The sequence below is a fragment of the Callorhinus ursinus genome, unplaced genomic scaffold (genome assembly GCF_003265705.2).
Source record: "Callorhinus ursinus isolate GAN/ISIS: 27379988/994484 unplaced genomic scaffold, GSC_fseal_2.0 scaffold50, whole genome shotgun sequence".
In the NCBI taxonomy this organism is placed as follows: domain Eukaryota; kingdom Metazoa; phylum Chordata; class Mammalia; order Carnivora; family Otariidae; genus Callorhinus; species Callorhinus ursinus.
The window spans coordinates 7,781,332-7,795,690 of NW_027397112.1; the positions used below are offsets into that span (position 1 = coordinate 7,781,332).

Below are 14,359 nucleotides of genomic sequence, written 5' to 3' on the forward strand. Positions count from 1 at the left end.
TAAATTACATTTTTTGTTAAGAAATGAAGTTACACAGGGGTGCCTGGGTAGCTCAGTCAGTTAAGCATCTGTCTCTCGATTTTGGCTCAGGTCATGATCTTAGGTCGTGAGATCGAGCTCCACATTGGGCTCTGTGCTGGGTATGGAGCCTGCTTAAGATTCTCTCTCCCTCTCCCTCTGCCCCCTACCCATCTCTAAAAAAAAGGAAATGAAGTTACATAGTAATATTATATTATAAAAATTTTTTTCCACTTGACAATATGTTAGAAGCATTTCCAATGTCAAAAATATACATATTAACAATAACTGATATTTGTATGTTATATATGCCATATATCTTATAGCTAATGAATATATTTCTAAAATAGCATTTTAATGGATCCATGTATTCCATAATATGAATGTATCATAATTTAACCTCTCCTCTATGGTTACATAGTATGAGTTAAAAATTTCTTGCTGGAATATAAACTTTTTATTCTAAACAGGATCACTGCTCTAGATCATATATTCTTTAAAGGATTTTATTTCTTTATTTTTGAGAGAGAGAGTATGTGAGCACAAGCAGGGGGAGGGGCAGAGGGAGAGGGAGAAGGAGACTCCCCGCCCAGCAGGGAGTCCAATGCAGGGGCTCCATTCCAGGACCCCGGGATCATGAGCTGAGCCCAAGTCAGACGCTTAACCGACTGGGCCACCCAGGCACCCCTAGATCATGTATTCTTAATCTCTCTGTTAATATGTACTACTTGATGATGCCTCCTTCAAGTTCTTAAACATTTTTTAAATTTAACTTTATTACAAATATACATTTCAATGTATTGCCATAGATTACCTACTCGGCATTTTTATTGACCTTTACAGCATTATAATAATTGAATATATTATAGGGCGCCTGGGTGGCTCAGTCATTAAGCGTCTGTCTTCAGCTCAGGTCATGATCCCAGGGTCCTAGGATCGAGTCCTGCATCGGGCTCCCTGCTCCGCGGGAAGCCTGCTTCTCCCTCTCCCACTCTTCCTGCTTGTGTTCCTGCTCTTGCTGTCTCTCTCTGTCAAATAAATAAAATCTTTAAAAAAATAAATAAGTGAATACATTATAGGTTGCTTAGCTATAATCACAAATGGCACATTAGAAATTGCTATTTTCAACAAGAAAATTAACGATGAACATTACAGTATAGTAGATCGCTTTTGTTTTTATTTTCTATATTTCTATATTCTGTATATTTTCTACATTAATTTTCATAAACATTTTCTGCCGTTTTGTATATCCATAATTTCTCTCGAGCTTGTTAAAGTTGAGAACCTCAAGCCAACAGACCTTCTCCACTTAGGCCCCTCTATCATGGGGTGGGCAGATTTCACCTTGGTTTACTCAGAGCTCTTTCTTGTGTCTCCGGCGTGATGAGGCAGAAGAGGAGTTCCTTTCAGTCTTGATCGGCTAAGTCACTTTCCATGGTTGCAGTTCTATGGAAAACTATTTCAGAGAACATTCAGTGAACTTACTCGGTATGTTTTCACATTGTGAGGATTTACTCTGTAAGAATATCATTTCACCTGTATTTAGAGAAAGTTGCTTGTTTTGGCAATTTCTCTTTTGCTATGAGAATTCACAAGAGCCAAATTCACTTTCAGAAATGCTGTGGGCCAAACTTCATGCTGTGTAAGTTCATATCTAAAGACTGTAAATTTCTGAATGGGTTCACAAGATGAAATACAACTTACTTGTGCTCGCTGTCTTTCCTTAGAAATCAATTCCAGAATGTTTTAAATGCCTACATACAGTCATAGATTTAAGCTGCTAATGGACAGCAGTGAATGAATTCAGAAAAAAGACATCAGTGTTTTCAGATGGGTTAGACCACATGTTTTAATAATTTTGCAAATAAGGAAATTCTGACCTTGAGGGGAAACCCCCTTGGTCCCTCTGAAGAGAACACAGTCATTCTAAAAAAGGATATTTTTATTTTTTTAAGGATTTTATTTAATTAATTTATTTATTTTAAAAAGATTTTATTTATTTATTTTGACAGAGAGACACAGCGAGAGAGGGGACACAAGCAGGGGGAGTGAGAGAGGGAGGGAGAAGCAGGCTTCCCGCGGAGGGAGCCCGATGCGGGGCTTGATCCCAGGATGCCAGGATCATGACCTTAGCCGAAGACAGACGCTTAACGACTGAGCCACTCAGGCGCCCCGTTTTTAAGGATTTTATTTATTTATTTGAGAGAGAGAGAGAGAGAGTGAAAGAGAGAGAGCACAAGCAGGGGGAGCGGCAGGCAGAGGGAGAAGCAGGCTCCCCGCTGAGCAAGGAGCCTGATGCAGGACTCCATCCAAGGACCTTGGGATCACAACCTAAGCTGAAGGCAGACACTTAGCCGACTGAGCCACTCCAGCGCCCCTAAAGGATATTTTTAACTGAGCCACTCAGGCACCCCTACAGTATATTTTTAAAGGCAGTAACTTGAAAATTAAGAATTCCATTCATTTCTGGGTGCCTGGGTGGCTAGTTGGTTAAGCGTCTGCCTTTGGCTCAGGTTGTGATCCCGGGGTCCTAGGATCCAGCCCCTCATAGGGTTCCCTGCTCAGCAGGGAGTCTGCTTGTCCCTCTCCCTCCCCGCCGCTCGTGCTCTCTCTCACTCTGTCTCTCAAGTACATAAAATCTTAAAAAAAAGAATTCCGTTCATTTCAAGTTTGACAGGATTTGGCATAATAAATTTGATAAATGAATGTATAGTTTATACTTACTTTTACTTTACCAGGATAGTAGAAAATACGGCTCTGGTCTCTTGATTGTTTATATGGTATATGTTTTGGCAGAGACACAAATTGGCTGTAATTTTGTCTTTGGGTTTAAATATTTAGTTTTCAGCTGCTCTCCTCATGTTGTCTTATCCCAGCCTCAATCCATGGACCATGGTGCTGCTTTTCTAACTTTCTGTACTAACACCAAGTTCCACCTCTTACATCATCTGTCAGCTGTGGTTAAGAGTCGTGGTCCTTCGGGAGCCTAGGTCATGTTGGCCATGAAATAGGCCTAACTATCGAACACTCCCTGAACTACAAACGTGGGAATGGGGCATACTATGGTTGCGTGAAAATGTTATAGCTTCATTCTCTCTGCGGAACGTGGAAAGAAAATCCTTTTTCAGCTCAGCCCTTATTAAAAAGGCAACTCTTCCTGAATCTGGGCTAGCACTTAAGAGGTCTTCCATATTTCCACTCTCCCTCTTGGCCCTGTGATCAGCCTCCAAGTAAACAATATATTATAGATTGCTTAGCTATAATATCATCACAAATGGCACATTAGAAACTGCCAGAAGCTGGACTGGCCTGCTGGGAACGAGAGACCGCCCGAAGTAAAGGCAAGCTATCTCACTTGAGTCCATCTTAGACTAGCCAGGCCCTGGTTGATCTGCTAGCTAATTGGCAGCTGACCAAAGACGCATGAGTGAGTCCAGCTGAGACCAGAAGCCCAGCCCAAATTGCTGACCCCTATCATTGTGAGTGAAATAAATGGCTGAGGTTGTTTCTTACACAGCAAAACTGAAGTGGTATACCCTGCTAGAGAGGTCTGGTCACATCACAGGTTTAATAACTGGCTCAGTTGTACTTGATTTTTGAAGCAACCTTTGGAGCTCTCGGTCTTTCCCTGACATCCTCAGCTCTGCTGTAGCACTTCAGTGTGGTGGTTGAGGTGTTGGGCACTGTATTCGCAGACTTGGGTCTGAATCCAGTCTCTTCCACTTTTTTGCTGTATGACCTTGGGCAAGTCACGTTCCTCTCTCTGAACTTTATTTTCTCATAGTGTGTAAAACATGGAAAATAATATTATCTCATGATATCACATTATCTCATGATATCCTTCCCCAATATACTTTCCTGGCCCCCGTACCTCCTTCCTAACAGAACCCTGATTTCATTCAGTTATTCATACATGCTCTGCATTGTTTTCTGCATTCTCTACAAAGCCTCAATGAGGAGCTGATTCCTAATTAGTCTCAACTAATCTTGGAAATTCCATTGCCCTTGCCAATGATTAGTTTAAAAGCAGGCATATGATCAAATTTTGACCAGTGAGAAATGAGAGGGAAGATACAGGTGTGGAGGGATTCGGGGAAAACATTCCTTCACTTATTTTTTTAAAGTTTATTTATTTACTTAGATCTCTACACCCAACGTGGGGCTCCAACTCAAAACCCTGAGATCAAGAGTCACATGCTCTTCTTTTTTTTTTTTTTTCTCACACAAGTGCTTTATTGACTACGATGGCAGATTGACATATACATAAAACACTGTGACAGAGGTGACAGCCTCAGGCCACGGGCAGCTACGAGTACGCTCCATAATGTTTTATGATCTCCGAAATTGGGAAATCATCGGTGATCCAGTGACAAAGAAAATGATGACCGTGATGGTCAGAAGGAGGCCCTAGACCAGGGCCCAGATGTTCAGGCACTTGGCGGTGGAGGCATAAGTCTGGGCCCCAGTCAGGTCACCCATCATCTTCCGGTCCCTGGACTTCACGGAGTAGGCGAAGGCCACGAAGCCCAGGCAGCACCAGTTCATAAAGATGGTATTGAACAGGGACCAGACGATGTGGTCGGGCACGGCTGTCTCACTACGGATGTTGATCACAGTGGTCGTCACGGGAGCCGAGCTCTGGGGTGCCCCGAGTACAGCCACCTCCTGCTCCTCCTTGAGCATCTCATAGGTGTGTGGGGGGGGGACGCCGTTGTGGGCGACCGGGAAGAAGTGCTGGGAGTTGTGGTTCATGGTGGGAGATGGAGCACCTGTGGTGTGGATGTGGGCGCCGGACCTTGCTCTGGGCCCTCCCTTCCCCAGTAGTTTCCATTTCTCCAGAGTTTCTATTTCCTGCTTTTTCCAACATGGTGAACTGGCTAGGTACCAAGAGGATGGGAGCCACATGCTCTTCTAACTGAGCTAACCAGGTGGCCCTATTTCTTCACTTTTAAGAAGCAGGTAGAGGAAGAGATGATCTGTTTCTTTTCCTAAGATTGTTTGGTCTGGATTTGAGGCCTGGAACTAGAGTAGCCATCTTGTCGTCATGGAGGGAGTTACTTAAAAGTAAAGCCAAGGGGCATCTGGTTGGCTCAGTCGGTTAACTGGTTAAGCGGTTAAGCCTTTGGCTCAGGTTGTGATCCCAGGATCCTGGGATCAAGTCCTGCTTCGTCGGGCTCCCTGCTCAGTGGGGAGTCTGCTTCTCCCTCTCCCGTGCCCTCCCCATGCTTGTGTTCATGCTCTCTCGCTCTGTCAAATAAATATATAAGTAAATTTTTAAAAGTAAAGCCAAAACCCTGAGGAAGGCAGAGGCACCAGGTGGGAAGAAGCTTGGTTCTTGAACATATCACTAACCCACTGGAACTCCAATCATGGAATCACCCCAATCTCAGCGATGCTTATTGTGAAAAATACAAATCCTCTATATCATGTAAGTTTGATTCAGGTTTTCTGTTCCTTGCTAACCAAAGCATCCTAAGTGAGATACCCCTTAGCCCATAGTAAGCCTTCCATAAAATATTAGCTCTTGTTATAATTGTATTGGCTTCTTTCCCTCAACTATTAAATGGTTTCAGATTTCACAGATCTTGGAAACACATTTTACTGAATTCTACTGACCCTGTCAAGTATGGTACTTTTTCTCTTGTGGCTCTAGATCTAGAGCAGGGGTCAGCACTGTGGCCAGTGGGACAAATCGAGCCCACTGCTTGCTTTTGTAAATAAAATTGGCCTGTGGTCTGCAGTCAATTCTTCACCTCCTCCATGATTATTCACATGGGGACCGAGTTCACAAGGCAGATTGCAGCTTTCACCCCAGAGATTCTGCTTCACTGGATGTATCAGTTAGGACTTTTATAGGCAAGTGACTGCAAACCTGACCTGAGCTACATGATGGCTTCAGGATACAGGGGCTCAAATGGATCATCAGGATCAGATTCCATGCTCTTCATCTCTTGGCCCCACTTCCTCTGTGTTGACTCCAGTCTCAGACAGTGTTTGACATCGAGGACCACAATATGGCCCAGCAGTGCCAGTCTTTTCTAATTCATGTCTGGTGGGAAAGAGGTAAAATCTTTCTCAACAGTTTCAGTGTAACTTTGGAGAATCATAGTGATTGATTTGACCTAAGCATTGAAAATGCTCTCTAGAAAGCAACAGATAATTCCTTTTTACCCTTTGCCTTTTATGTGTTGTTTGCCTTCCTTTATTAGCTTATAAACTTGAAGAACAGTGCTCAGCAGCTAGTCTGTGCTTAGTAAATATCATTTTGAGTGAATGAATGTATATTTATTTAAAAGTTGGAACTGGGATCATTCCTCACATATATTTTTGTTTTCTGCTTTTTTTAAGTTTATATGTTTATAACATGAGCATTCCTTTATGTCACTAAAGCTGTTTGGATGGGAGTCGAGAGGCAACGAGCCGTCACTGAAGGTTTTTAAGCAATGGTTGACATTGACCCATTGGCTTATGAGCCATGTTGATCTCATTCTGGCCCATATTCTCTGCATTACCCATAAAGACTGCATCATACAAATATTTCCACATCTCCTCCTCCCATCCCGCCCTTGGAGAATTGTGTTGTAGCTACTACAGTTTTTATTTTGAAGATGATTGGGGATGACTTTTTTTTCAGCCTGCTCATGTTGCTCAGTTGTCCAAAGTAGTTGCAGTCGTGTGATGCGCCCGCTCCCTTTCCCCCGGGGTTGGGGCTGCTACCTCATCCCCAAAAGATGTATTGCTTCATGAGATCAGCTTACAGCAAACCATGCACAGATAACTTTTCAAACATTTAATTGTAATACTTCCATGCTTAAATCACCAAATTGGCCTTGGAAAATATGCGATCTCTTCAAATTACATTCTCTTTTAACTCAGAATTTACAATATATCAGGGCAGTCTGTATACTTAAGACATTTGAAAATGGGTGCATGAAAATGGCCTTGATTCACAGGATGTTCTATGTTTTTTAAAAGCCCAGTATTGTAAATGCAACAAATAATGAAAGTCAGCTGTGCAATGTACCTTTTTACCTGTATTGTGCATAATATAATAGGGTGCAGAGAAGATTTAGGGGTTATATTAGTTTCCTAGGGCTCCTGTAACAAAGTATCACAATTTCGGTGGTTGAAAACAACAGAAGTGTATTCTCTTACAGTTCCAAAATTAAGGTGTTAGCAAGGCCATGCTTTCTCTGAGACTCTGGGCAGAGTCCTTCCTTGCCTTTTCCCAGCTTCTGGTGGTGACCAGCAATCCTTGGCATTCCTTGGCTTGCCAGCTACACACTCCAATCTCTGCCTCCCTTGCCACATGATATTCTTCCTGTGTGTGTCTGTCTTCATATGGCATTTTCTGCTTCCTTTTTTTTTTTTTTTTTAAGATTTTATTTATTTATTTGACACACAGAGAGAGAGACAGTGAGAGAGGGAACACAAGCAGGGGGAATGGGAGAGAGAGAAGCAGGCCTCCCGCTGAGCAGGCAGCCTGATGCGGGGCTCCATCCCAGGACCCTGGGATCATGATCCGAGCTGAAGGCAGACGCTTAACGACCGAGCCACCCAGGCGCCCCCCCCTTTGCTGCTTCTTATAAGGATAACATTCATATTGAATTAGGACCCACTCGCATGGCCTCATCCTAACTTGATTACATCTTCAAAGACCCTATTTCCAAATAAGGTTATAGTCCCAGATACAGGAGGTGGAGTTTAGGACTTCAGCATATCTTTTGGGGGCGCATAATTCAATCCATAACAGGGGTCATCTGGTCTACGTCTCTACTGGACATAGGAATCTGCTGTACAAGATCTGTTCAATCATCAGTCAGTTTGAATCAAAACCAGGTAGGGGCAGTAGGAGCAGATAGAGGATCTTGGCACCAGATCTTCCCATTCTCACAAGAGTGAGATAGTTGCAGTTGAACTGACCTAGCTATAGAAATCGGTTGGAAAGCTGGGTGGGTAAGATTAAAATCTAAAAAAGTGCCACAGGGAAAGTCAGGTGCTGGGCAGAGTGGTGGGGAATTCAGCTGGTGGAAAATGTTCTGGAAGTAGATGAACGGGACAGTCATCACCCTCTAGATCACCACTGGTCCACAGAAGTTCAGAGAGAGTCATACTTGTGGTTTCAGATTGCCCAGTAGTCCTATTTATTTATTTATTTTTTATTTTTTATTTAAAGATTTTATTTATTTATTTGAGAGAGAATGAGAGATAGAGAGCACGAGAGGGAAGAGGGTCAGAGGGAGAAGCAGACTCCCTGCTGAGCAGGGAGCCCGATGTGGGACTCGATCCCGGGACTCCAGGACCATGACCTGAGACGAAGGCAGTCGCCCAACCAACTGAGCCACCCAGGCACCCATCCAGTAGTCCTATTTAAAAAAGTAAAAAGAAATAGGAAAATTAACTTTAATACTCTATTTTATTTAACCCAACCGATCCAGAATATTATGGTTTCCATATGTCATTGATATAAGAAATATTAAGACATTTTGCCTTCTTTTTTCCCATACTAAGTCTGCAAAATCCAGTGTGTATTTTATACTTGCAGCATATCACTAGCCATATCTCAAGAGCATGATAGCCATATGTATTAGAGGGCTCTGGATTCTGGAAGTGCTACCCCTCTGTGGTAGGATCCAAGCCACAGTTTGGGTTGTAGGTGAGACTCATTTCTGGGGAGGAACACCAGCAGGAGCAGAGCAGACAATCAAGGGTGTTTGGAGAAGAGTTTAGGACAGGCCTGAAGAGGAAAAGGTGTTCCAAGTGGGGACAAAGTGAATGCAAGGGACAGAGACCCACTTACTTGCTTAAGTAGGGTGGGGTGGTTGTTCTGCACAGTGAGATCCCTTGGAAATGAATTGTAAGAAGTCCTTCGTGGGCCAGGAGTACAGGCAGGAATTCTGTTAGACAATCATTCTCTTTGTCTCCATCTTCAGGGTTATGAAACCTCTTATCCGCACTTTGGTTTGTCTGCTTTGTTAGGCTCTTTCTACACACTGATTTGCTCTTTTATTTATCTATTTGAACCTTAAAATGTCTTTCTCAGCAGCTAACTCTACAGCCTCTCAACCCAGTGCCACACCACTAACTCAGTCTCCCATTGCCCCCATTTCATGTTCCAAGGAGAGAAAAATCTGATTGGCTTATTGGTCAGTCATCCCATAACTAGGAGGCCAAGCTCACCTAATACAAACAGGGCCACCCAGGCTCATTCCTGATGTCAGGCTGTGGTTCTCACAGTGGGTTCTCCCCACCAGTAGCATTAGAAATGTAAATTCACGGGCCCCACCTTAATCTGTTGAATCTGGATTTCTGGGGATGAGCATAGAACACTAGGCTAGAGCAGTAGATGGGGGTGGATTCCTTCAGAAGGGGATGTGGGTGGGGACTGCCACTGTAGGCAAGAGTGAGGTGAGTGGCCCGGGGGAGCCTTGACCTGGAGAAACACAGGCCCCAGAGGTGACCTCAGTTTTCATCAGTGGGAACCAGGTCTGCTGGGAGGGGGTCAAGGAAGGGGTCATAGACAACAGCTTGGAATGTGACCCAATTCTAAACCATGTCAGGACAGGACTGCACATGTGGGTTTTTAGTAAACCTAACTTTGAGGACCTAGGACAGGCAAAGGCAGAGAGGAAACGAGTGGAGATGGAGCAGGGAGGGTCAGGTTAATAACTGTAAGTACATGGGGGCTATGCTTAGCTGCTTCATCAGTGATAAGCTGATCTGAAGGAAGCTAGAATTAAGTATGAAATTAAATTAAATTAATGATATTTTAAACATTAAAGAAAGTTGAATTTTAAGCCGTGGTAGAAACTGCTGAGTTCCTGATGTTTGCTTTTTTCCATGGTGCATAAACTGTATTAAATTTGAAATTTACACTACAAAAATAGCTTCACAGGAGGACCATTATTAACATAGCCTTACCTCAGACAGATTTTTTATTACTGGAGACAACTCTTCTATGTAAAAAATATATTAATGGCTGGAGCAGAAGAAAAATACCAACTACAGATGGTAAGCATTTTCTTGCAAAGTCACATCAAATTTAACATTAGCCTTGGAAAACAGAAACATGTTTTAAACAAAAGGTTTTTAAATATTCTTGTAACCATGTGTAGATTTTCACCTCTGGTCTAGGATACCATCATAAAGAGTGCGACTTTCGGTGATTAAAATATGTTAATAAAGTTTTAAAACTCTTGCCCCAAAATGCTATTTAATAGTTGTTATAGCATTTTCATTGGAAGTTTCTACTAAGTGGCATTTATGGAAAAAGACTTATTTTATACTAATAAAATAGGTGGAGTTAGTAAACTTGAGACAGATGCCTAAAATAATGATTTGATAAAAGGTGCACAATTCTACCGAGAGCAAATTAGAAGTCATAAGGGAATAAAAGGGCTTTGAAAAGATTTTCTGCAATTCCCATACCCATTACAGACATGCATAGGTATGATTTACATTGGAATTGGATTTCTATTTTAGGAAGAAAGAAAAGGGTGAATTCCCTAAGAATTGTTTTCCTCCCTTTTTTCTCAAGCTTATGTCTAAAAGTGTTGCCATGATGAAGCAATACTATGCATCTAGTGCTGAAATTTAATCTAATGAAAGTTTTGCTCTCCTTAACAATATGAATGGTTTCAAAGTGTTATTCTTGTCTGAATCTTTTGTTTTAAACAATGAGATTTAAACCTATACACAGGTAAGCCTAAACAGAGTCCTTCTCTGTATGTTAAGCATGTATACATTTTGCCTCACTGTCACTTACATATTGGAAGATATTGCTTTAAACTTCTCAACAGGTAGCCTCCCCAGCTCCCCCACCTCTGTTCTCAAATCCTAACTTCCATTGCCTAATACAAAGCTACAAATTAGGGCGCCTGGGTGCCTCGGTTGGTTAAGTGACTGCCTTCACCTAGGGAATGATCCTGGAGTCCCGGAATCGAGTCCCGCTTCGAGTCCCGCTTCGAGTCTCGCTACGAGTCCTGCATCGAGTCCCGCATTGGGCTCCCTGCTCAGCAGGGAGTCTGCTTCTCCCTCTGACCCTCCCCCTCTCATGTGCTTTCTCTCTCTCATTCTCTCTCTCAAGTAAGTAGGCAAAATCTTAAAAAAAAAAAGCTACAAATTATATTACTGGGTGGTTGGGAACAACGTGTGTGCCATAAGAGCAAGGCAAATGTGTATGTATCTGTCAGTTTGCTAATTTTCTTGCCATTGTCCATCCAGTCTTTTAAACTGTGGTAGCAGCCATTGTTCGAATTGATTAATGTCCCTTCACAGCTTCAATAGTACAAAGAAGCATTTCTAAGGGAACTCGTTCACTGCTTTGCACTTAGTAGGCACTCAGTATTTTAATTTGAATGAATTTCTAGCACTGTCCTTTGAATTTCTAGTCTAACTCATAGAACTTTATATAATTTCTGGGTACTTTATTTTATTTTTTTAAGATTTTACTTATTTACCTGACAGAGGGAGAGAGAGAGCACAAGCAGGGGGAGCAGCAGAGGCAGAGGGAGAAGCAGGCTCCCCACTGAGCAAGGAGCCCGATGTGGGGCTCAATCCCAGGACCCTGGGATCATGACCTGAGCCGAAGGCAGACGCTTAATGACTGAGCCACCTAGGTGCCCCAATTTCTGGGTACTTTAATTGTAGAGCTGTAGCCAGACTGATGAGATGCTCTTGGAGGTAACTTTCTCTGGAGAATGAAGAGACATTGCTGATAAATTAAGAGGAATGACTGACACCGAATTAGCATTAAAATATATTAGACTTTATTAAACATTTAAAATCGCATTAAAAACAGCATTCAGCAAAACTAACAAAGCACATAACCCCCCCCCCCGTTATTCTTAGTTTTCATTGTCCTAGATACTTTTGCATGCATACAACTTTTTGTTGTGCTTTTAAACTTTATTTGTAAACTCTTCCATATTATAGATCTTCATAATTGCCATTTAAATGGCTGCATAAAAATCGATGGGGATGATGTAATACAATTCACCATTAGGCTGTTCCCTCATCCCCCTTTTGTTATTAATCGAACTTTGCAAAGAACATCTGTATTATTATATATGAAGAATAAATTCCGAAGAGTGCAATTACAGGGTCAAAGGGCAAGGTACACTTATTTTTATCTCATTTTCTATTTTTTCCTCCTGAGATAACGAAATGCAGTACTGTATGAAAAGCTTTCATACGCTGCTCTCCAAGGTTTAGCTTGTTAATAATCCTTTAAGGTATTATTATCAATCTCCTATCCTTGGAGATAGAGCTGGAAAAAGAGCTAGAGCAGGCAGGTAACCTGATCTAACCCACCAGGTGAGTCCTGGAAGGAGGTAGCAACGACTATACCAGAAGCAAAACACCCCTGGGAATTTGCCGGAGCCCTCGGTATGGGAACGGTGTCTCTTCCTCACCCCAGCAACGCTAAATTCCCGGAGGGTCGCGGACTTGGGGCCAACCTTGCTCGCCCCAGCCTCTTAGAGCGCCCTGCATTCAGTGGGCGTCTAATAAATGCAATCTGCGTCGCAAGGACAAAAGCTCTCCCTTAAGTGGGCTAGACACTAAGCCCCTCCTGGTGCCACAGAGCTCGGCGCCGCCACTTTGCTCTTTTGCCCGTTCTCTCCCCAAGTTCTGTGTGGGACCCTCGGCTGCAGCGAACACCCCCGCCCTTCACCGCCAGCGCCCAGGGCGGCCCGGGCTCGCCGCCCAGCGCCCCCGCGCCCTGGGCACCCTGCGCGCGCCCGCCCGTCCAGGCCCCGCCCCGCCGGCTCCGCCTCCCGTCTCCTCCCCGCCCCCAGGAGCCGACGAGTGGCGGCGGCGGCCCCAGGACCCGGTTCCCTCAGACAAGAGGGCGGGTGGAGGAGGAAGCGGCCGAGCCCCGAGTCTTGCTCCGGCGCCGCCGAGCACCGCCCGCCTCGGCCGACCAGCGCCGTCGGCTCCTGGGCCTCGCCGAGCCGAGAGGAGGGAAAGGCGGAGGCGGCTGCGTGCGGGCGGCGGGGGCGCGGGCGCGGGCGGAGGCGGCGCGGCCGGCCGCGGCTGCCGCTTTGTTGTGCGGCCCGGACCGAGGAAGGAGAAGTGGGAGGAGGGGGGAGCTCGGCGTCCCGCTCCCTCCGCGGCTCATGGCGACGACGCTCGGCACATCCGGGACCCTCCGGCCGTGGCGGCCGCGGCGCCGGCTGCTCGGGCCCCAGCCCCGGCCGCTGTGGTGACTCCGCCGCGCCTCGCCGTCGCCCCCGCCCCGCCCGCCGGCCCCGGGCCCCGCGCCGCGGCCGCAGCCCCGCCGCCGCCCCCGCCGCCCCCGCAGCCGGGGACATGTCTAACCCCGGGGGTCGGAGGAACGGGCCCGTCAAGCTGCGCCTGACAGGTGAGGGGGGCGGCGGGAGCTGGGCCGGGGCATCCGCGGGGTGGGCGAGCCGGTGGGGGGTGCCTGTGGCCTTGGGCAGGGCCAGGGTCGGGATCAATGGTGAGTTGGGGGTCGGGGACGTGGGAAGGCCTAGTTCAGGGAGAGTAATGGCTAAACCACTCGCCCTTGTTGGGGGAATTCTTGAAAAAGTCGACGGTGTCTCGGGGGTCTTTTGTTGCGGGGAGGGCTGCCCCGGTTGGACTCGCCGGCGGATTTGAGGTCGGAAAGCCTTGGCCGAGGAGCTCGACTCTCTCCGGGCCCTCGGGGAGCATCCCCTGGGCCACTGCCCAGGTGGGGTCGTCGAGGGGATGAAGAGCTCCTGTGGCGGGGATTAGTGAATCCGGTCGCTGACTGCGAGCTGTAAACACTCCTTAAAGATGGAGCGCTTAACGGGAGGGTGTGTGTGTGTGTTCCCTGGTGGTTAACTTGTTCGCCCACTTATGCCCGCGTGCAAAAACCTTCATTCTCGGCCGCCTGCCACAGCAGCCGGTGCCACACACCTGAAACGCATGTCTTTGGGAGGGGAGGAGACCGGGGTGGATTTTTCCGGTGTGACCGCCTGATCCGACGACTCCGGCTCATTGTACACTCTGTGTTTTGGAAGTGTTTGATTGTAGGGTAGCATGTTTTGGGTTGTTCCTTGTAGGCCGCAGAACTTGTGTCTCACTTCTAACTCCAGACCTGCTTTAAGGACACACCTTTTTTTTTTTTTTTTTTGGTACATTTCTAAGTATGTGCTCATACAAACTTGCAAGCGAAGTTCTCTCTCTCCTCATCTCCTCCCCTTCCCTTTTCTAAATGGAAAAGAATGTATGGAGGGGTTGCTAGGTAGAAGGCTTCTCTCTTACAAAGTGTTTTTGATTCCAAGTGCATTCAATCTTTAACATTACAGGTACATTTTGCTTACACAGTGCCATTTTTGGTATTCTTACGTGGTCG

General features: G+C 45.4%; 2 protein-coding genes across 2 annotated transcripts in view; one reads left to right on the forward strand and one right to left on the reverse strand.

Annotated features, from left to right (window-relative positions):
• Positions 1 to 4,347: 4,347 nt before the first annotated feature.
• On the reverse strand, positions 4,348 to 4,889 carry LOC112837566 (interferon-induced transmembrane protein 3-like). Its single transcript, XM_073883147.1, has one exon. It carries the CDS (start codon positions 4,768 to 4,770, stop codon positions 4,426 to 4,428), a length of 345 nt encoding a protein of 114 aa, XP_073739248.1. The 5' UTR covers positions 4,771 to 4,889; the 3' UTR covers positions 4,348 to 4,425.
• Positions 4,890 to 13,280: 8,391 nt separating this feature from the next.
• Positions 13,281 to 14,359, forward strand: part of SMURF2 (SMAD specific E3 ubiquitin protein ligase 2) — a 115,904-nt gene continuing 114,825 nt past the window's right edge. The window contains exon 1 of the mRNA XM_025889921.2: positions 13,281 to 13,381. Coding sequence (XP_025745706.1) covers positions 13,330 to 13,381 — 52 coding nt within the window. The 5' untranslated portion in view covers positions 13,281 to 13,329. The remainder of the gene's footprint in view (positions 13,382 to 14,359) is intronic.

Bases quoted from the DNA above. Each gene is read 5' to 3' on its own strand.
- LOC112837566 (XM_073883147.1), bottom strand. From the start codon at position 4,770: ATGAACCACAACTCCCAGCACTTCTTCCCGGTCGCCCACAACGGCGTC.